General features: G+C 41.0%; 1 protein-coding gene across 1 annotated transcript in view; it reads right to left on the reverse strand.

Moving 5' to 3' along the window:
* Positions 1 to 24276, reverse strand: part of loxl4 (lysyl oxidase-like 4) — a 55683-nt gene that overhangs the window by 1808 nt on the left and 29599 nt on the right. The window contains exons 7-14 of the mRNA XM_088350817.1: positions 24052 to 24229; positions 13105 to 13259; positions 12867 to 13034; positions 12484 to 12646; positions 10001 to 10244; positions 7012 to 7127; positions 6579 to 6715; positions 73 to 184 (exon numbers count right to left, since the gene is read on the reverse strand). Of these exons, the coding sequence (XP_088206943.1) occupies positions 73 to 184; positions 6579 to 6715; positions 7012 to 7127; positions 10001 to 10244; positions 12484 to 12646; positions 12867 to 13034; positions 13105 to 13259; positions 24052 to 24229 (1273 nt within the window). The remainder of the gene's footprint in view (positions 1 to 72; positions 185 to 6578; positions 6716 to 7011; positions 7128 to 10000; positions 10245 to 12483; positions 12647 to 12866; positions 13035 to 13104; positions 13260 to 24051; positions 24230 to 24276) is intronic.

Below are 24276 nucleotides of genomic sequence, written 5' to 3' on the forward strand. Positions count from 1 at the left end.
GATGGAAGAAGAAAAATGAGTGTTGTAGATTGTATGTGGGGAAAAAAAACAAAGGAACACGGTGATGTTTACCTGCGTGACAACCGTACATGAAAGCTCTGTGACCGTCGTATTTGCAGCGACAGCGCATGACGTTGTTCATGAAGTCTGACTCAGCCATGTCCATAGAGGGATTAATTTCCACCTGCCAAAAATGATTTTTACAATTGTGAACTGTGTTGTCTTTCAGTTCATACGATTTCAACCACAACTAAAGGATTTTACAACAAGTTTGATTGATTGGAAAATTTCAGTCAAAGATCTCATCTCATCTCATTAGCTGCACCGCTTATCCTCAGTAGGGTCGCGGGGGTGCTGGAGCCCATCCCAGCAATCATCGGGCAGTGGGCAGGGGACACCCTGAACTGGTTGCCAGCCAATCGCAGGGCACACGCAAGCACGGGGAGAACATACAAACTCCGCACAGGAAGTCCGGTAGCTGGATTTGAACCCACACACGAGGTTGCCAAGACCTTAGAACTGTGCCGCACACGCGCTAACCACTGCGCCGCCGTGCTGCCCTCAGTCAAACATAACTGATTTTAAATATTTCTAAGGCTAACGTAACACAAGTACCCCATGTTGAAAATATCCATTGTGGTAATATTGGCAATATGCCAAATACATGTATTTGATTTAGCCCTTGAAGTCTGCAGAAAAAAGAGTAAGAACATCTCTCTGTGGGTTTACCATGTTTTCCGACGATACAGCACACCAAATTACAAGGCGCACACAAAAAAATAGTCTTTTATCATATATTTCTCATACATAAGCTTAAGATTTAGACTACAGTAAGAGCTACTGTGTGTATTACTTTATTACAGTTGGGTTTTTCCATGCACTCACGGTATACATTAATGCAAAGGTCAAAACATTGTATGCAGAGGCACTCAAAGCCGAGTACTGGTAGTGAGAGCGCCGACACTTTACCACTAGGCTACCAGAGGTAGCGATGTGAGTGTGAAAAGGCATTAGAGATTATCTCATTATCACAGTATTTTTATTCACAGTGCCAGAAACTCTGATTTACACGATTCATTTTACTGCATTCGAATAGGTTCATTCGTCTCCACTTTTTTTACATGTGCGTCATTAGCGTTGCAGTTTAATAGGTTCTCGTACGTAAAAGAACTTGTATGTTACTTTGTAAAATACTTTGTTTTCTCTATTCTCTAACAATCGTTGGTGAAGAAGTGGAGAGACTGTTTAACTTAACAGAATGCACTATGCAAAAAATTCACTCTAATGCTGTATCGTATGTCACCTATACTACTGCTGGTCCAGGGATAAAGTGTCTGGACTCTCGGCCATAACTCAGGTTTGACAATGTTTTACAACTCTGGTCAGCAATCTTTAAGGGTTGAGTAATCATTGCAATAATACGATAGTATACAGTACAGTATTACTAATTAAGAAGCGACTTAAGTCAAAGTTACAGTGCATGAAGGTAAAAATACACGGGTTGCCCTGACGTTTTGTCCTAAATGCGGTATTTTGAAGTCGGGTCGAAGTTGAACGAAGTTGAGTAAAGTTAGTAGAGTTTGTCGAAAACCGGCTTCTTCGGCTCGGCTCACTAAAAGGAACCGGCTCCTTCGGGTCCTAGAGGGCTCTTCGGGTTGTTTTTGCTTCTTTAATCCCAACATGACCAAATATTATGTAAAATGATGCACAAAATGACTTAAAGGAAGGGGGGAATAGAACAAAAAAGAAAAAAATACCGAAATGAAAAAGTAGTGAAAAGCTGAGAAAAAAAGAAACAAAAGGAAGAGAAAAAAAGAAGGAAAAATTTAGAAAAAAGCAAGAAAAAAAGTAAATAGAGAACAAAAAGAAAGAAGTAACAGCTCGGGAAAAAAAAACACAATGACATTTTTTTTAAAGGAATTTAAAAACAAGTAGAAAAAACACGGAAAAAAGAAGAAAAAGTTTGTGTTGCATTCAAATAATTTCCAATTATATCAAGTGAATCGTGTTGCCAACATTGTACTTCCACTAAAAAAATGTGATTAAGTACAGTTCTGTATCTTACATCCGACTAAATAAGCCCCCAAAAATGTTAATATTATGTGACAAAATATATCAGGAAATGAAAAGAAATGGATATCTTGTGAAAGAATTGTAAGAACAAACGACGTTTGTAGGCCGTACAACCTTTGCAATAGTACATGAGTCAATTCATTCAAAAGAGAAAAATAATTTTGCATTGCCGGACACTCAGCAAAATGTAACTTGATGTCAAGTTTTGGACATGTTTGATAATTCATTATCTTGCCACACTTGGGATTATGGTTGCTCACTGTTTTTTCAAGCGTTGCTCACCGACTTTGTGTGAACGCTCAGACCCGTGGAAAATTAGAGGGAACATAGGTGGGGAGTGAGGTGAACGGGTGGTTTTCGGTAAAAAAATGGTTTTGAGACAAGGATGTGTCATGTCACCTTTGCTGTTCATTTTGTAGGATAGATCGTTGCGTGAGGTGCGTGTAAGAGCAGGGAGAGCAGGTATAGTGTGGGAGGGTGACTTACATTTGATTTAGCTGTTGTGTGTAGATGACACTGCTTTGGTAGAGTGTGTAAGAGAAGTAAACTTAATGTGCATGCAGACAAGAGTAAGGTATTGAGGTGTTCAAGAGGTAGTGAGGTAGGTGGATTAGAGAGTTTGTTGAATTGTGTAAAGTTGTAGGAGGTATATGGTTATAAGTATTTGGGTGAAGGAGGATATGAAAGAGAGTGTGGTTTCGCGGAAGCCCAGGGGACGTAATAGTGAGTTACTCCGGCTTTTTAGCTTTTCTCGTTTCAGACCTATCGTTTTGTTTCTCTGACGAGTATATTTTGAAACGGCATGTATTTGTTTATCAAAAGTCCAGTGGCCCGCTGGCAGGCCATCAGAATGTTAAGGGGTTAAGGTCCCGTATATTATTCAAACTCTGTGTACTGTCTCTTTGTAAATATCTCATGTTTCAATGTGGGCACATGTGGCTTATAGTCAGGTGTGGCTTATGTATGTAGAAAATGTTTTTTCCTTTGAAAATACACTGGGCGCGGCTTATAATCAGATGCGCTCTATAGTCCAGATTTTACGGGATATAGATAGAAAAAAGGTACATTTATGAAAACTCTGATGTATTAGGGTAATAATCAGCATATTACGCTATATTCCATCAGGCACAACATTTGGTAGTACTGTGACTTGCTTTAATATGTTGAAAGCAACTTTTTTTTTTTAAATAAAAACGCCGGAAGTTTTTCCAGACTGCAGCTTATTTTTGTATCGGGCTGGTGCGTCCACTAGAGAAACTCTGTTATTTGCAGCGCAACTCTCTAAGTGCTGATACGAGCTTTTTCTTAAGTGATAATGGTTAAGAGTCATTTAATCTAATAACTGCTCTGGAAAAATTCTCCACCCACTTAAAACACCGGTTACGCAGTTTCAAAGCAGAAAGGCGGCAAACTGGAAAAAGGAAACCAAGGGCGAGTCATAAAACTGTAAAGAATGACAATTTGGTTTCTCACGCGGTCTACGCCGTAGACTCTACGGTAACGTCAAAATTATATTGGTGCGTTTGGACTTCCAGAAACATTGTAATAGACATGAATTGTTTTGCGATAAAACATGTTACAGTGTGTAAATGAAATGCTTTAGTCGGATGTTGATTCATGACAGTGAAGGAATGCTATAAGCAGACTGTGGTTTTCTATTGTTGTTTGGATTGTCAAATTTTTGCTAACATGCATGTCTAAAATCATGTTTTTAAGAGTGGGTTGTGGCTTTAAGGAAATATGTATTTTGGGGTAATAAATTGTCCTTGTGTATGGGGAGGGGAGGCATAATAGGGAATGTCAAACACACTGAGGTAATGGTTTCACATACAAAAAGCTTCGATAATCCCCCCTAATTTACTCTGTCATCTCATGATTATATATCTAAATGTTTTCTTTACATAGATCACATACAATAATTGCAACACACGTTTTAAAAGATAGTCAACCAAAAAAAAACGACGTGTAGATTAGACTTAAATTACGTAAGTGACGATCGAACCAGCAAGTGTAATTACAACGAATGAGTGTCATAGACAAACATCAGTAATTATCGGCCGTGCATTTCCCACATATGCGCCCAGCCATAGTCGGTAGACTGCAGACGGCTGTAAAAAATGTGCATGATGGGTGAAATCTGTAAGAGTGAGATGAAGGATAATGATGAGCTGCAGTCCTTGATGTGTTTTATTCCAGTGACCGCCAGCCTGATGTACTGGCTGAGGCTCAAGTAATGACAGAGAGAAAGAGGACGGTTGAACTAGATGGGGTGGTCGGGATGTTAGGAAAAACGAAAATAGATGTACGGTATATAACAACCGACCTAACAAGAGAATGTCAGGAGACTGTGAGAATTGTTTGACTGAAAATGTCTCCAAAAACGTTTCGTACGACGTTTGGGACGATCATCCATCCTTCAGTTTGAGCATCAATTGTCAATGCTACTCCCTAGTTCCCTAGGCTTTATAAAGAAACAGACTATTACAGAAAAAAACTCAATATTTGGGATGGCAGTAATACTGTACATTAATACATAGTTTTCTTGGCAGCCAGAAAAAACAACAAGATTGCAGATAAGTTTCAGAGTGAAATTCAAATTATTATGTCATACCTGTCAACCCCAGCCAATTTCTCCTGTTATTCATGATTGCAATTCCCCTTATTATACTGTAGTTCACCATGACAATATTTGCAGTCTACGATGTCTGCTAGTAGTGATCTTGACCGTCGATTTTCGACCACTTTGCCCCGACACACTTGTGTGCCGTGAGAGTTCGTCAGGTGTGCCGTGAGAAATTATCCAATGTCACTTTTTAAAATTTTGAATTTTATAAAACATTTATGAATCATTTTCTGCAAATATTCTCATTGTCAAGTGTCTGTGCTGTAAAAACTGGGGATATTATACATTTCATTGTAATTAAACATACTCTTCAGTGTTATTTTTGGTTAGTGGTGTGCCGCAAAAAAAATTCCAATGTAAAAAAACATGCCCTTGCTTGAAAAAAGTTAAAAAAGCACTGATCTAGATAATACGGAATAGAGCTGAAATGGAAAAGACGAGGTCGGTCAAATAAAAAGAGGAAACAAAAACAAAAGACTACAAAAGCTGATCTCATCTCATCTCATTAGCTTCACCGCTTATCCTCAGTAGGGTCGCGGGGTACTGGAGCCCATCCCAGCAATCATCGGGCAGTGGGCAGGGCACACCCTGAACTGGTTGCCAGCCAATCGCAGGGCACACGGGGACAGACAACTCACTCGCTCATTCACTCCTAGGGACAATTTGGACTGGCCAATTCACCTGAAATGCATCTTTTTGGAATGTGGGAGGAAACCGGAGTGCCCGGAGGAAACCCACGCAGGCACGGGGAGAACATACAAACTCCGCACAGGAAGTCTGGATTTGAACCCACGCAGAAGGTTCCCAAGACATGAACTGTGCCGCACATGCGCTAACCACTGCGCCGCCGTGCTGCCTTATGACTACAAAAGCTATTATATGGAATACACTATTTGAATTGATCAAAAAACGTACAAAATGCGGGGAAAACATATAAGTTAGTTGGTATGTTAAGTAGATGAAAGCTCTGTGAGATCAAATGCTGCTTTCAAGACTGCTAGTAAAATCAGAAATAACCCACCTGGCGCTATTTGTTGACATTTGACTAGTTCTTTAAACAAACTGACTCTGTGAAGTATACAGTAAAAATTCAAGCAAGAAATATGCTTTTCAATTTAAACTTGGATCAAATTTGTGAACATTTTTTGGATGAATTTTCTCTTTTGCCATTGCAGGCAAGCTAATTAGCTAGCCAATGCGTTCCAAGATTTTACGCTATATTCATAACTGTAAAAAAATCTGAATTTGTCAACAAAACACTTAACACCTGTTCTATCAGGTCAATTTTAACATAACTTAAATATTTGATTTTTTTCATGATCTATTAACAAAAAGGTTCAAATTAGGATGCTAACAATGTTTTGCTGTTCAGGATTTCATTGCATCTCTCTAAGCAAATTTGTGTCCATCTCCCCGTCTCATTAGCTGCACCGCTTATCCTCAGTAGGGTCGCGGGGGTGCTGGAGCCCATCCCAGCAATCATCGGGCAGTGGGCAGGGACACCCTGAACTGGTTGCCAGCCAATCGCAGGGCACACGGGGACAGACAACTCGCTCGCTCATTCACACCTAGGGACAATTTGGACCGGCCAATTCACCTGAAATGCATGTCTTTGGAATGTGGGAGGAAACCGGAGTGCCCGGAGGAAACCCGAGCAAGCACGGGGAGAACATACAAACTCCGCACAGGAAGTCCGGTAGCTGGATTTAAACCCACACAGGAGGTTCCCGAGACCTTAGAACTGTGCCGCACACGGGCTAACCACTGCGCCGCTGTGCTGCTCAATTTGTGTCCATATTTTTAGTAAATTAGCTCCAAATTGAATACTTCAGTTGACTGAAAGGCATTATTAAATTGTTCAAACTCAAAAAGGACTCCTAACCTGAAAGATGTAATCTCCCGGCCGCACATCTGTCACGTCAATCCACTGACAGTCGATATCATGTCTGTAGGTGTCCCAGCAGCCCACAGAGATACCTTGGTCCCCCATGTTGTAACAGGAAAACCGCTTTTGCCCACCTAAAACACACACAGAAAAAAAAATGGACTATTGTCATCATCATCAACAAAGAAAGCTTAATGCCTGATATATGTGATTACGTTTTTCATTTCATACAGCTTTTTCACACAAGCTATTTCATCCATGATGTAACATGCAAATGGGAAGTGAACAAACAAGCACAGCAGCGATCTGATACATTAACCACCGAGTAAAAACTCCACACTGCTGCAGAAAAAATATTGATGATATTTTCATGCCACTAAAAGGAAAAAATCACATTTTGTGTGCGTGTGTGTATTTTGGTAAATCTTACCGTCGGGGCAAAACGTGTCCTCTAGACAGAAACTGGCCTTATGTCCTTCTGCAACCCGGGTGCCGTTGAGCGTCAGCAGGTCATAATGCGTGAAAACCTCGATGCTGTGGTAATGCCTAAACAAGAAAGACAGAAAAATCATTTTAAAAAAGGGAGAGAACTAGTGCAAAAATTGTTTGGGTAGTTGTGCTTATACTAAAAGGCTGGGGAAAAGGGAATTTTTGAGAATTAATCAAAGATGTCATGATTCGTGATGTAACTCAGCTGTGCCTGCTCTTTTGGCGCCAACTGCCGCGGGTTCTGATTGGCTCCCGATCAGTATTTGAACCAAGTCCTGTCTGTCCCCTTTTGTCAGTCCGTCTGCGAACCTCAGTGAACACTAGGCAAGCCTTTTTCGACCCTGACTACCACCTGTCCCGTTTTTTGCTCCCGTCTGTCCCTGGCTTCGACCCGTTTTTGATCCTGACCACCTCTGCTCTCCCGTCCCGGTTTGCGACCTCTTTTTGTCCTCGACTACTTCTTCTCTCCTTTTCTGGCTTACGACTCGCTTACGACACCGACCACGTTTTTGCTCTCCTGTCCCGGCTACCGATCCACTTTTCCTGTCCCTGACACCGCCATCGCTTGCCACGGAGGATCCACTTCCGCGTTCGGAGCTCAATCAGAGTACCAGAGCGACTTGCTTCCCACGTCCAGCGAACACTGGATTGTGTGCGCAGCCCTTTTTCTTCCTTCCAATAAAAACTTGTGATAAAGGCAACGCAAGTAGGTCTTGTCTCCGTTCTGGTCCTGAAAAAAGATGGGATTGTGCTTCTCCCTTTCAATTTGCAAAGGATTGGAGTTGAAGTTGGGTGATAGCCTCTCTTTAATCAGGTAGCATTTTATCTTTCCATTTGCTTATTTCTTTACTTGTCTAATGCCATTCCAAGACGACAGCCCTGTGTTGAGCAAATGTCCTAGCAAAAATGGTTTAAACTAGGGATAACCTTATCTAATCCACAGGATCCGTATTGAATACAATCCTGGACAAAATATGATCCATTCCGCAAACCCACACGATGACACAAATCATCGTACTTGTTTGAATTAAGAGGTCCATCCCAAAGCATATAACATCTGATTTGATTGTTGGTTTTATATTGACAAAATAATTGGATTCGTAAAGGTTCGGTATCGATCAAGACACTTGGCCACGTATCAGATATGAAAAAAAGGTTGTCAGACATCCTTTATTAAAGGGCACAATTCTGAATAAAACAAAAAAAGATTTATAGTCAATTACATTTTGGCCTTTTTTAACATTTCAAGTTTTGTCAAAGTAAGGACGGTAAAGACGAAGGTTTTCAAATAAAGGGAGGGCAAAGGGGGGGCAGACTTTATTAAAAGTACAAGCACCTGAAAAATGTAGTTGACATACACACACTCACAAACACTATTGTTTTATGCGTGAGACTACTGCTTTTCTCCCCTTAAAAACATCTATCAATTATTCATGTATTTATTATTGTCTAATTTAACTTTTTCTTATTTTTTCCGTGTTTTTTTCTCCTTTTTTTTTTAATTCCTTTAAAAAAAATCTCACTGTGTTTATTTTTTCCGAGCTGTCACTTTTTTCTTTTTGTTCTCTGTTTACTTTTTTCCTACATTTCTTTTTTTTCTTTTTTTCTGGCTTTTTTCTAAATTTTTCCTTCTTTTTTTCTCTTCCTTTTGTTTCTTTTAGTATTTCTTTCTTTTTTGTTCTATTCCCCCCTTCTTTTAGGTCATTTTGTGCATGGTTTTACATAATATTTGGTCATGTTGGGATTAAAGAAGCAAAAACAACCTGAAGAGCCGTTTAGGACCCGGTTCCTTTTAGTGAGCCGAGCCGAAGAGGCCGGTTCTCGACCAATTCTACTAACTTTACTCAACTTCGTTCTACTCTGACTCGACTTTAAAATACCGCATTTAGGACACAACGTCAGGGGAACCCGTGTATTTTTACCTTCATGCACTGTAACTTTGACTTAAGTTGCTTCTTAATTAGTAATTTTGAGCCCTCATTTTTGTGCACCGGCTAGATTTTCTTGTGCGCTGAGAATGTGCGAGCAGTGCGCAATTGCGCACGCGCGCAGCTTAGAGGGAACACTGGTCAAGACTGATATTTTAGTCTACGGCTCAAGCCAGAATAAGTCACTGAGCAAGAATAAACAGTTACACAATTGCACTAGATTTACGTTTCAGTTAAAGTTGGCCACTTATGGTTTTAAACACGCACATGGAGTAGGATTGTGTCTCCCGCGTAAACATGGAATACGCGATAACATCTACCGCTTTCTAATGTTAAAAGGTCGGCATGTATGTGTACATGAGCCAAGTATTAATACTTTATTACTTCCCACCACTGAGCTTGCATTTGTTTGCCTTGACATGAAATGAACAGTGCTCCCCTATGGCACATAGCCTCATGACCTCACTTCTTGAACATGAGTGTGGGTGTCACCGAAACACCTTTCATAGAAGCTTGTTCAAGCGCCTGTTTACCTGTTCTGACTGAATGGAGGTCTTTGACACCACATCATCCAAAGCACTAATGTGTTGTCAAAACAACTTGCTGTTCTTTACTACTACTAATTTCTACTCTTAGTGAGTGCTCAGGCTGACTGACGTACACCCAAGATTCTGACAACTTCTTCTTTTTTTCCCACCTGCTAATTGAAGTGACAAAGATGCTTGTGTTGAACGTGTGATTTTCATGCTAGCAGATGATTTTTAGTCACAATGTACTTGTTTTTTTCCGTCTGGTGATTAAATTAAATATAAACTCTAATAACTCCACACTGAGGCCATTAATGCATGTTTGCCAAGAACCGCAAGTGATCCTTGTCCAGGTGCCTCTAAAAGAAATGACCACATGCTTAACCACAACATCCCACAAATAGTAAAGAGTTCTTTCCACTGCAGTAACTCTCCGACAACACGTGCAAATGAGCCTGCGGTCGGGAAGTCGTACCTGTGACACTGGTGCCATGTCCAGCTCTCTCGTGTGGCTTTGGGTCGGAAATCGGAGCGTCCTAGATTCATGATGCGGGAAGAGAAACGCAGAAGCCGTCTGTGGCCGTATGGCCAGTTCATGCGGGCGGCGGAGGAGGAAAGACAGTTTTCCTCATTGGCACAGCTCAGAAGGTGTAGCGGTCGGTCCTCTAAGTAGGCAGTCTCCTGGACCAACTGGGCATCCAGAACCAGGTCGGGGGCAGCTGAAGGATAGTATATTTATTTATACACATGCATAAACCACCATTCATAATTATTTAGATAATGAACAAACGACATCTAATTGTACAAGCATTTTTAACATATCTCTGTATTATTTGTAATTGCAACATCCATTGCAGCCTGGTCATCCTGAAAGGGGGATTACCACATGTGCGGCCCCTTCTCAAGGTTTCTTCATTTTCCTCGTGTTGAGGTTTTTGAGTTTTTCCTTGCCCTCATGTTGGTTTCAGATCAGGGGATGGTGTAATAATAGTCTATGCAATAACCTTTGAGCCCTTTGAGACTCTTTGTGATTAAGGGCTATACAAATAAAAATGACTTGACAAGACAGCAATGTACAGTTTATATAGCAAATCAGGGGTCCCAAACTTAACTAACTTAGGGGCCGCCGGAGCTAGGGGTCTGGGTGAGGTTGGGCCACATCAGGATTTCCAAGAAAAACACTGATAACAACATTCCACAATATTTTCTACACAAAATCTAAAAATAAATAAAGATTAAGAATTGAAATGACAATAAACAATCAATAATTAATAAATCCAAAACATGATGGGCTGCACGTACATTGAACTTTCATATTAAAGCAAGAGCCTCAAACTATAATCCCAGGGGCCGCATTTGCCCCGCCGGCCGCAAATCTGAGACTGCTGCAGTAAATGCTCCATAAAGCACACTTCAAATACAGTTGTGTCAAAAACCACTCCAATCGAATCAGATTTGGAATGATTCCTGACAAATATTTTTAAAAAAAATGTAATCCATTTCTTGTGTTGTTATATACGACGGGGCGCATTTTTGAGTTTTCATCAAACAACTTTTCATTTGTTATAACAAAATAACTATATTTGCTGTTTCAAAAAGAATGCTACAATTTTGGGTTTTGTTTTGTAATGTAGGACCCAATGTTTAAGGTTGTTTTCAACACTTTGCACATTACGTCACGTTGCCTTCCCTGGCAGAATGAGAGCTATGGCGGACGGAAAAAAACACTTGAGCGCACGGCAGTTGAATAGGCAGTGGAGTTGGAACCAATACCAATAACCAGGACAAAGGAATATAACCACATCTTTTTACCAGGGTCATTGATACCTGTCCGGTGGGTGACCTTCTAAGCCCAATTTGGAATTTGATCTCTTTTGATGACGACAGAAGGCGGCAACGTTTATCTGCAATCAAATGGAGGGTCTGGTGTTGTCCCGAGGCACAACACTCAGGATTTGCAGCAGTGTAGGTAAAAGTCACGTCAAAGACACTTAATATAATAAGTAAGCTAGTGTTAGTGTCTTACCTTTGCCATTTCTTACTATGTAAATGAGCTGCTTTTATTATGATTAACCAGGGATTCAAAACCGTAATCTTCCGAATACCACATGTTTTGAAAACTGTTATGCGCTCTTCCATAAAGTTTATTACGCCGAAATGAACTGCCACATTGTTCAGAAGAGAAAACCTTATTTCACCAAAGAACATTTTTTTTAACGTGCTTAAAAGTAATTGCTATTCAAGGTGCAAATTACCCGTGCTTTACTGTTCAATTACATTCCCCCAAAATTTTGAAACAACGTCGTTTAAGTCTTGTTTGTGCAAGGGCGACATATCACATAAGGGTGCATGTCAGCAAAACAAAGCACAGTAGCGCGTAACAGCTACAAAGAACTGGTAAGCATCCAGACATTTAGATCAGCACGTGTGTATGAGGATACTCCATTTACACTGTAGTGGTACAGACTGTGTAGACTGAAATCAGACAGACTAGACATTTTTTTTAAAATGTGTAAGCTAGCAGTTTTTCTAAATAGTGCCCCTTGTGCTTTCCGGCAAGGTGAAGCACCTCATCCGACAGCTGCACAATATTCGCCAATGAGGTTGAATAGTATAGCTGTTTTTGTTGTTGTCTACTGTTTACCTGCCTTCATCCACTGTTTCCTACGGGTTATTACTGTCCGTCAAGTGGTTAGGTCACGTGTGAACTTTTAGGGTTTCTAAATAAACAAACAACCCAATTTTAAGAACTTTTAGTGCATTGGTCTACAGTTGCACCAAATTTGGTTATTTTTGAGTCCAACCTAAAACCTTTTGTGAGATTTAAGGTCTAAGTTTGAGGATCTAAAAAGCCACCTTTAGAAGCCTTGTACACATGTAATACAGTTTTTGTGGTTACAAAAGAGAAACCTCAAAACAACACACATGACCACATAAATTTGATGAGCATAATCTTACTCTCTGAGCAGGTGACCCCGGCTGCCTTTGTTCCCCCGCCTCGAGGACAGTGCATGTGGTTGTTGCGGCGACATTGCTGAATTGAGAATTCTGTGCCCACACAGTGAGTTCCGCTGAGGATCAGCTCGGATGCATTTGAGTTGCTGGACCAGTACCAGGTCTCCTGTTAGCAGCAATGGAGAGTGAATTAAAGACCATACATTGACCTTCATCCCTTGTTTTATTTACAGGTCTGACAGATTAAACAAGTGTCTACGGTTCATCAAACAGATGGAGCTGCTCATTCAGAGCCTCTTGTGCGCTCTTAGTAATGGTGGCATGCTTTTTTTTAGGGGGGAGGTTAAACACCCTGATAGACTAATGTGTTGTCAATTTGAAGTTACCTGATGTGCACTCGCAGCAAATCCCAAACCGAGTTGTCTGCACACCACCATGGCCTCATTGATACCCCAGTTTTCACTGCAGACCGAACCCCAACGCTTGCGGCCGCCCACTTCCATCAGGACCTCTACCCTGCCCTCGGAATGAACCCTGCCGCCGGCCAGACGCACCTGAAAATGTATTAAGGATTTGAAACGTTTGAACAGTGAAGCATGCTAATAAAATGTATAAAGCTCATACCGTGTTCTCTGTGCCGGTTTTAGGGACGTTGCAACGCACTGATGCATCCTGGATGTGTTTGAACGTCCATGGTTGAACCTCCTGGAAGAAGCATTCAAGGATGGAGCGCTCGGTCCCGGTGCACTGCACGCTGTTCATGTGGATGGGTCCAGTACCTGCACAGGTCAGAGATTTTCTTTGGCTTCACCAAACAGCATGGCACTAAAGTGGCATTGCGAATTGCTTATAGTATTGTTAGGCATCATTAATTGAAGACAAAGGTATGAATACTGGTACTTGTTTATAGCTCAAATGCCTAGGCCCATTGAAAGGTATCAAGAAGCAGAGCATATTTCAGTTGAAGCGTCCTTTACTGAATCTCACACATAAAACTTCCAGACCACCCAGAAATCATGCATAAGCTTATCAGCTAGCATCTTTTTTTCTTTTCTTTTTCTTTTTACGTAAGAATGAAAACTTTAAATACAAAGTGCTGAAGCACCGGCTTTGGGAATCAGGCTCACATCAATGCAACCTTATGTTGCTTTAGAGCAGGCGTTGGTTATGTTTTGAACCCTAAGAGCAGAATATTTGGATGTTTTCTTTTCCAACAACAGCCATATCAAATAATTCAAGAAAGAATTCTGCCACAACTATAATGAATACTGGTTTCAAAACAAGATGTGGGTTAATTTACTTATAAAATGTGACTAAATACTGCACCTTTGTTGAAAACTTGTGCATTTACCAATTCTCTGGGACGTGGCTACAGTTCCAACCTGGGGAATCAAGTCTTTTTGTCCTCATTCTGTTTTATGGTTGTGAATATTCAACATCTTTGTGATCTGGAAACACTTGTCTCAAAAGTCCTCAAGTATCTTGTTGAACATTTGTAAATTTTCCTTAACTTCTATGTCACTGAGTGCTCAAAACAATATCCAGGAAATGCTAGAAGGTATATGTCACACATTGGTGAGTATAAATGAGTTATGTCGTTTTACCAACTGGCCAGATATAATCAACCAAAGAACCAGTTTATGACCCCTGTTGTAGTAAAAAAAAATCCTAAATCCCATGCAAATTCTATCTAAGTGTAAAGAAATGTCAAGACTTGAACTTTCTCCTCATGCTATTTGATGAAAACCAAAACAAATTGACAGGAAACAACATTCTACGAATCCAAACAGTTGGTTTCATAATGTTGGCATTTTTTGAAACCGCTTGCCCAGTTATGGCTCCATTTTTATTATCCTGGACAAGAAAAAGATTGTAAATCTAGACGAGGATTTCAGCAAGCGCCACCATATCCGCAAAAACCGAGGAGAGTAAGGAAAACAGCCAGATAGACGTTAGGAAATGAAAAATGGCGGAGACAAAGATGAGGGAGAATGTGGGCCGCCTGGCTCCATCTCAGTAAGATTGCAGGCCTGGATCTACGTTGGTCACAAGTGTGGCTAGAAACTTCAGAAAAACACATATCGGGCCCATTTCCGCTGCTATCGCAATGTTGACTCCCATAAACTTGGATTTATAGCAACAAGGGTGCGTATAGACACATATAAGGAATCTCCCTGCAAAAAATGAAAAACAGTCACGCTCTGTACTTAAAAATTCCTTTGGAAAGTCTATGAACTGCTTGAAATAAATTCTTTATAGTGTTTTTCCCTGTTGTGTGTGTGCGGAGTCAACTCAACACAAGCAAACACGACGGGGGGAAATTGTTAAACAAACACAATAAAATAAAATTGTTGCTCGCGAAATAGAAATACCCTATAATTTTGTTTCATAATTCGGAGGAAGGTTTGAACACATTTACCGTCAATGGTCAAAACACAAATTTCCACATCTTAGTGTTTGACTGAGCCCTGATTTATTGGACTTAATGCAATCTCCCGCCTCCTTGCAAGTAACCCATGACCTTAAAGAGTCCAAGCACTAGGAAATTACCATAATTCTGGACTATAACGTGCACCCAAAAACCCAAAATTGGCCAGAAATTTAAACATGCGCCTCATAATACAGTACACCTTTTATGCGGACAAATTGGAAATGCATAGCATTTGTGTACTCAATGATCAGTCGATAAATTTTATCACTGACTCAATTGGATATTAATGGTAGCAACGGTGCATGAACAAGGTAATGGTAAGAGCAGAAATTACTATCCACCAGACCACTAGGGATTTGTATGGTTGTTCAGAATTGCGCTAAGCAATGGGAATCAAACACGATTTGCGACGGGGGAGGCACGAAGTTATAAGCAGTATACCACTAAAGATACAAACATCACATAAAAGTGCTTTATTTCATAACATTCTTTTAGTCACAGCATGTTCGAGTAGAGAAAAAGTTGTTTCACTTTTTTCGCGGCATTGAAAGTGAAAAAACATTTCTTTATATATATAATAGGACGACCGAAAAATTTCCAACATTGCTATTCCCTTCATTCAGTTCAGAAAGGAGAGCTAGCACATATAGCACTCCCTCATATGCCAGAACGACCGCCCCCATGTGCCAGATAAGCAGCGGCATATGCTTTTGTAGCCATGACATATGTTTATGCTGCAATTTGCGCTAACTCTTGCTGTGAGACGTACGATTACTTCCCTCAATACATTTAATGTCATTCATTTCCGATTCCTGTGCACTTTGGGGCGGCAGTAGCTCAGGAGGTAGAGCGCTCGTCTTGGGATCAAGGGATCCCAGTTCGAATCCCGGCTCGTCCGTGTTACATGTCGAAGTGTCCTTGGGTAAGACACTGAACCCCTAATACCCCCAATAAGCAGGTTAGCGCCTTACATGGCTGCAAGGCCGCTATTGGGAAATGGAGCACATTGTAAAGCGCTTTGGGAAGTCATTGACCTGAAAAGCGCAGATCATTTCATTTCATTTTATCACTTCATAATCACTGAGTTTGCCGTAAAACGAACCAGTTTGATGTCTGACTATATTTTCACGGCCCAATCCAATATTAACGTCAACAATTAGGTAGAGTCTCTAGAAATAGTGAGATGATGAGATAAGACCTAATACCTTTTGGTCTTGTGTATAGGCTCTGGCACACTCCGATCACAATCTTGGCTATGTACCCTTTTTGTCCAATGTTAGGTGATTTGCATGCACTTCAGGGATAAATCAATACACAAATACTGCATTTTACATGCACTTTATAGTCCAGTGCAGTATTTTTCAACCTTTTTTGAGCCAGGGCATGTTTTTTACATTGGAAAAATTTTGCGGCACACTACTAACCAAAAATTTTATAAAATGACACTGAACAGTATGTTTAATTACAATATAATTTATAATACCCCCAGTTTTTTCAGCACAGACACTTGACAATGACATAATATTTGCAGAAAATGATTCATAAATGTTTTATAAAATTCAAAATTTTAAAAAGTGACATTGGATAATTTCTCACGGCACACCTGACGATCTCTCACGGCACACTAGTGTGGCTCGGCACAGTGGTTGGAAATCACTGGTCCAGTGTACGTTATATATGGGGGGGAAAAAAATCACAAAAGACTATTTTTGAGTGGTGTGCCTACTAATTTTGCGTGCCTTATAGTGCAAAAATTAGAGAAGTGAAAGTTTGATATTTAAGTGGCCTTAAGAGGAAAAAAGAACATATGGCAAACATACATTTTAGATGTTCCTCATGTGGGTCGCGTGACTAGTGCATCCTCGTCTGGATGTTGTTCAATGACAGGGCACATGTAGACAAACAATAATTTTGTGTGTTCCATGAAGCTAACATCGGTACTTGTTTGCGGTACGGGAGCAAGCCAAAATTGTTGGAGAAAGCCCACGCGATGCATAAAAAAAAACACTGAACACAGGGTGGACATAAGCCAATGAGACATGCTAATCATTTTATCAGAAAGATGGATTTAAGGGTTGAAAATTTGACAACTTTAGCAACATTCTTTTAAGGGAAAGTGCAAATAGTCAGTTGTGCTTTCAAGGAAAGAATTTTTTTTCCCGTGCTGAAATTACACTGCATTTCAGACAGTGAAATGAATGTACTGTCTGTCCTTTTCCATGAAACATGTCTTGAGTCCGTTGTGCTTCGCCAAAACTGTGTTAGTTGGGTACTAATCTGTAGCGTCTGCGGCTGGTTAGATCCTCCAAAGCCTGAATCATGTTGCTCTACCAGCTGGATTGCAAACATGATTTAGAAGGTTATGCACGGCTGCATTTGTCTGTGTCTTGACCACACACACTGGCAGAGTCTGAATGAGACACGCTTCATATTTTTGAGCTGATCGAGGGAGTGCATTTTTTTTTTTATCACACTTGGTCATCATAAATAAGTCAGCCTGGGAGGTCCTATATCCTCGTGACTGCAAACTGAAAGCTCTGATGGAAATGAGCGCTTGAACGAACAAACGGGTAAAAAAAGTGAACCCAAAAAAAAAAAAAGAACAAAGTTATCTGATGTGATAACGTTTGTATTGCTATGCATCTCAATGTTTCTTCATCGGTTCCAGTCCTCGTTTCACAAGAGGTACGCTACCATTCAAAATGTTGGCGTCACTCAAAAATGGCCTTATTTTTGAAGGGAAAGTAGGTTTTTCAATGAAGATATAAGTAAACTAATCAGAAATACACCCCATACATTGTTCACGTCTTTATCTTTTTCGCTGCAAATGTCTGTTTCGAAATGTGAAATGATTTGCATTTATATAGCGCTTTTAAAGTCAATGACTTCCCAAAGCGCTTTACAATGTGCTCCACATTTCCTAACAGTGGCCTTGTATTGCAGCCATGTAAGATGCTAACCTGCTTATTGGGGGTATTAGGGGTTTAGTGTCTTACCCAAGGACACTTCGACATGTAACACAGACAAGCCGGGATTCGAACTGAGATCCCTTGATCCCAAGACGAGCGCTCTACCTCCTGAGCTACTGCCGCCCTGAAACATGATAAATCAATACACAAATACTGCATTTTCGTCATAATTACTTGAGGGTTTAGAGGCCAGTTTTCAGTACCCTGCTTTCTAGTGTTTTAATAGTATATTGTGCTTGCTATTTGGATTGGAAGGCAATGGATGATTAAAAAATAACGTGTTCAATGATGTTAGCACAGCTGAGAATAATTGAGCTGGTTAGAGAGGCTATAAAACGGACCTTCCTTTGAGCTAGTTGACTAACTGGACCATTAGATGTGTAAACTTTTAGAATGAAACAGAACTTTTCATGTGAAACATGACAGTCTGTTCCTGTTCTAAGAATAGATGGCTATTGCAGGCGAGAAATTGCCAAGAAACTGAAGATCTCTTACAACGGTGTGTACTATTCCCTTTAGAGAACATTACAAACTGGCTCTAAGCAGAGTAGAAAGAGAAGTAGCAAGATGAAAAGAATATCAAAGTCTTTCATTTGAGAAACACACGCCTAACAGATCCTCAACTAGAAGCTACGTTAAATAGTACCTGCAAAACACCAATGTCAACATATACAGTGAAAAGGCAACTCTGAGATCATGGCCTTCAGGGCAGAGTGGCAATGAAAAAGCCATATCTGAGACTGTCCAACAAAAGGAAGAGATCGATATAGGCAAAAGAACACAGATATTGGATACCTCATTTGATAAATAAAAGTATCATGATTACAGCAAGAGTTAGCGCTGCCCTGTTGGCGCCAACAGCCCTGGTCGCTAATTGGTTCCCTGCCACTTTTTAAAACCCTGGGGTCCCTGTTACCAGCGTCGGACCGTTCTGCGAACCTATGCTTTCAGCTACCTTCCGACATTCTCCTGCCCTGTTTTCTCCTGCCTGATACCTGTTGCCGACCTGTTTCTGGACTAGTTCCTGCCCTGCTCTTCCGTCCCGGCCATCGACATGTTTTGCCCTGTTTCCTGCCTGATACCGGTTGCCGACCTCTTTTCTGGACTCATTACCGCCCTTGCTCCCCCCGTCCCCCGGCTATCGACCAGTTTTCCCGCTGCCTACGACTATTCTCGCTCGACACCGAAGTGCCACTTCCACGTTCCTGCCATCAGCTACCCGTGTCCGACGATCATCGGATCGTGGAAGCAAGCACTGCTCTCTCTTTATCAATAAAACAGAGTAAAAGGAACGCTATTGGGTCCTGTCTGCGTTTCTGGCGTGTGACAAAAAGTGTGACTTTTTCATGGAAAACACAAAATTGGACGGATGACCCCAAACTTTAGAACGACAATCTATTAATTTTGGAAATTAATAAAAAGTGGAAGAAAAAAAAGGGAAGGCAAAAATGAAAGGAAACAAATCCTGCAAAATCCACTTATTGGAGCTTCATGCCATTTTAAAATACCAATTGTTCACTAAAAACCCAATTGATGTGTTCACCCATCCGGTAAATTACAGCACAATGGCCCTCTCTCATTCACAGATATGCCAAAGCTTTTTCTCAGAAAATTTCAAAGTCCTGACAGTGTGTCTGCACATTGAATGCACCAAAAGGCCAGACACAGAAATGACTGGTTGCTCTGCCTAGGAGAGGTGTGGTTTTCATCAGCTAAGCGTTTAACTTCTGGTCAAGAAATGTTTCTACCAAAATAACTTTATCTCATCTCATCAGCTGCACCGCTTATCCTCAGTAGGGTCGCGGGGGTGCTGGAGCCCATCCCAGCAATCATCGGGCAGTGGGCAGGGGACACCCTGAACTGGTTGCCAGCCAATCGCAGGGCACACAGGGACAGACAACTCACTCGCTCATTCACACCTAGGGACAATTTGGACCGGCCAATTCACCTGAAATGCATGTTTTTGGAATGTGGGAGGAAACCGGAGTGCCCGGAGGAAACCCACGCAAACACGGGGAGAACATACAAACTCCGCACAGGAAGTCTGGAGCTGGATTTGAACCCACGCAGGAGGTTCCCATGACATGAACTGTGCCGCACATGCGCTAACCACTGCGCTGCCGTGCTGCCAAAATAACTTATTTTATGAACAAGGCATCACTAAGAGCTTGAGATCGCAGGATATGTGTCCTTTTAAAGGTTACCAACGATTTTAGGTAAACTAAGAGACTACTTTTTAAATATTTGTAGTGTCCAATGTTCCCTCTAATTTTCCACGGGTCTGAGCGTTCACACAAAGTCGGTGAGCAACGCTTGAAACAACAGTGAGCAACGGCAATCCCAAGTGTGGCAACTAAATCATTATCAAACATGTCCAAAACTTGACATCAAGTTACATTTTGCTGAGTTTCCGGCAATGCAAAAAAATGTTTCACTTTTGAATGAATTGACTCATGTATTATTGCAAAGGTTTTACGGCCTACAAACATCATTTGTTTTTACAACAGTTCTTTCACAAGATTTTCTTTTGTTTTTTCCTGGTATCTTTTGACGCATAATACTAACATTTTTGGGGGCTTATTTCGTCTGTTGCAAAATACAGAACTGTATTTAATCACATTTTTTTAGTGGAAGTACAATGTTGGCAACAAGATTGACTTGGTATAATTGGAAATTATTTGAATGCAACACAAACTTTTTCCTTCTTTTTCCCTGTTTTTTTTTTTCTATTTTCTTTCCATTCCTTTAAAAAAATCTCATTGTGTTTAGTTTTTCCTAGCTGTTCCTTTTTTTTTTGTTCTCTATTTACTTTTTTTCTTTTGTTTCTTTCTTTTCCTTTTTCTGGCTTTTTTCGGAATTTTTCCTTCTTTTTTTTCTTCCTTTTGTTTCTTTTTTCTCAGCTTTTCACTACTTTTTCATTTTGGTATTTTTTTCTTTTTTGTTCTATCCCCCCTTCCTTTAAGTCATTTTGTGCACAATTTTACATAATATTTGGTCGTGTACGGATTAAAGAAGCAAAAACAACCTGAAGAGCTGTTTGGGACCCGAAAGAGCCGGTTCTTTTTAGTGAGCCGAGCCGAAGAAGCCGGTTCCCAAAAAACTCTACTCTTTCAACTTTGTTCGACATTGACTTCAAAATACCGCATTTAGAAAACAGCATCAGGGGAACCCGTGTATTTTTACCTTCATGCACTGTAACTTTGACTTAATTCACTTCTTAATTAGCAATTTCGAGCCCTGATTTTTGTGCGCTGGCTAGATTTTCTTGTGCTTTTCTTGTGCTCTGAGAATGTGCAGGCAGTGCGCGATTGCGCACGCGCGCAGCTTATGGGGAACATTGGTAGTGTCCCTGTTTTTAAGAAAGGTTGTGATGAGTTACCTTATAAGAATAGATAAAATATGCTTTTTTCCTCCCTGAGTGTTTAGGACGAACGTGTGGATATTACAAATCCTGTTTCAGAGTTCTGCTCTTGTGTCTCCTTTTTACCACAAATACCATGTGCAACGTCGGCGATGTATTTTTGGTCACGTTCCGAATTGTACGGTGTCACGGACGTCAGCGCTTCCACTGTGTATTATTTCGCACAGAAATTAAACATCTACTAATTAAATCTTTATTTAACTTAACCCGAAAATCCTTCTTTCTGTGCATAGTGGGAGTTTGTTCTCTCTAAAGAGTCTAATTTAGGTGTGTTTAAGCAACGTAAAGGCCTATGGTTATGTGGCCTTCACGGCACATGCAAAATTACAGCTTGCAACCAGACGTCATATAGCCAGCAGTATAGAGGAGGGAGCTTAACTGTGCACTTTCAATTGCCGTCACTTAAAAATGTATGGTTTAGTTAAACAGTTGAATCAGTCACTGATTCTGTGAATGAACGTGCACACTGAAAGCTAGTCATCGAAATGAAATACTCAAAAGCCGAGATTTAAAAGGCGAAAGTTGATTTAAGCAACTCACTCAAGTTAAGCCAAAAAGCAAACGGTCATGCCTCGTTTTTCCTTGATCAGCATGACGGGAGTGCACACCCTGGCTTTGAGGCTTTTGGGTGGCCGTTGCCATGTCTGTTCAAGGCGGGTACGCCCAGCTATCTCAGCTGGGTTAGTCGAACATGGCAAAGTCTTTCAGAACAGGACGTTTAAAGTAAGCAGAAAAATATACCAATTTTATGACAATTTTTAATGAATGTCAAAAAAGAAAGACTATTGTTCCAATGGATAAAAAAATTGACTGATAATTGGTAATTTGTGCAATTTACAACTGTACACATTTGTTTTATATGTATTATACAGTGCCATTGTATTTCTTTAATACAATGTTTAAAAAAATATATATCCCATTGGCAGAAAATTTTGCTTGGAACTGAAAAGTCATTCTTAAAGGTGCTGTCCAGGATTTGAACATGTTCTACTTGCTGAAGCTGTCCTCTGGCTTATATCATCATTGCAGCCCATGTAAAGCTGCTTGTAAGGCGTGTGCAAGTACTTGGATTTCTTAGACGCGTTGAAATAAACTCTTCTTTTTTCACATTTACTTGTATTTGAAACAGTCCTTTTCTTACATTCACTATTTTCATGCTACTGTCAGAACCCAGACAGACAGTGGACCCAGACGTGTAACGTTTTCACAGAAGCTTTATTTTACGGAAACGGCAGTCATGCACGGGAACACAATCGCCAGCGATTCGTCGATCGTTTGGCAGTAGAAGTGAGACAGAGAAGACAGGCGCGGGAAAACGGGAAGACAGAGGCAGACGAGATCAAAAGCAGACAGGACAAACGGGATCGATACCAGATACAGGATTCACGAGCAGATACCAGACAGGACGGGACAGACGTGATCGATACCTGATACAGGATGCACGAGCAAGATACGGGACAGACTGAATCAATACTGGGTACAGATTACACGAGCAGGATACCGGACGGACGGAATTTGTACCGGATACACAAGCAAGATACAGGACAGGACGGGACAGATGGGATAGATACTGGAGCAAGATACCGGATAGGACAGACGGGATCAATACTGGATACTGGAGCAAGATACCGGATAGAACGGGACAGACAGAATTGATACCAGATACTGGATGAACGAGTAGGATATCGGACAGGACGGGACAGACGGGATCGATACCAGATACTGAATGAACGAGCAGGATATCGGACAGGACGGGCCAGACGGGATCGATACCGGATACTGGATACACAAGCAGGATACCGGGCAGGACAGACGGGATCGATACTGGACAGGACGGAACAGACGGAATCGATACTGGATACACGAGCAGGATACCGGACAGAATCAAAATGCAAGTCTTGCAAGTGCAGAGGTTCGTTGACGGACTGACAAGGAGTGAATGGGAGCACTGAGTTTAAATAGGAAGGGAGCCAATCAGACAACAAGCAGCAGCTGACGCCAAGCGAGCGGGCCCAAGGTGAGGGCAATGGGCAATCGTGACAGCTACAGTAACAACAGAAAACCGCACTTTATTTAACTATATTTGGACAGAAAACGTATATTTTAACCCTGTCATTTTTTTAGTTTAAGCCAGTCATTTAAACTTTACACTATTTGTGTTACTGTACTTGAGTATTAAAAAGCAGGTTCGCATCAGGAATCACCTTCACAATTATCCTTCAACTTTGCCATCAAAGTTATGTTTTTGTTTGTTTTTTCATCAGTAACAGTTTTACTTACTGACACATCAGATCTAGCCAGTAGTCTACATTGGATTTGTTTCTTATTAAAACGATGATTTATCACAATTCTGTGGAAAATGTATTCCAAGAAAATCGCTGTTGGCCCGTGGACCCAACACAGGCTTCGGTCAAACAAGCACATCCACTCTGAGTCCAAGCTTTCATTGGCCAAATGACGGGACTTTTTTTCATTTGAGCCCTCTAATCTTAAACAAACGACCTGCGGTTTTACATTATACGTGTGAAAGGTGTGTCCTAGATCAAGACGCAAAGATGGAGGAGATCCAGCAGTGAAAACACAACTCCAAAGTGTCACAGACATGATCTCATCTAATCCGTCAGGGTAGACTGCTGCTGACTTGAGATAAGGCATTTTCTACAAGGGTTGCTGTATCTTGTTGAATTCCATCACGCTTTTGAGACAATTAATAACCTCGAAGTCAAAACAAGTTGATTGTTCCTTCTCACCTTGGCCCATGAAGGCGCCTTGAAGCGCGTCCTTGGCGGTCCCGAAACCCAGCTCTCTGCACACCACGCTGGCTGCCGTCCGCTGCCACAAATGGTCCACGATGGTGCCCCACTTTCCATCCCGAAGAACCTCCACACGGCCTTCACCCAGCCTGGGCCCGGCCTTCAGACGCACTGGCTGCATTGAAAAACAGTAAAGCGATTCCAAGTCAACACTAGATGAAT

The sequence above is a fragment of the Urocampus carinirostris genome, chromosome 13 (assembly GCF_059441175.1).
Source record: "Urocampus carinirostris isolate Australia breed hairy pipefish chromosome 13, RoL_Ucar_1.0, whole genome shotgun sequence".
NCBI lineage: Eukaryota > Metazoa > Chordata > Actinopteri > Syngnathiformes > Syngnathidae > Urocampus > Urocampus carinirostris.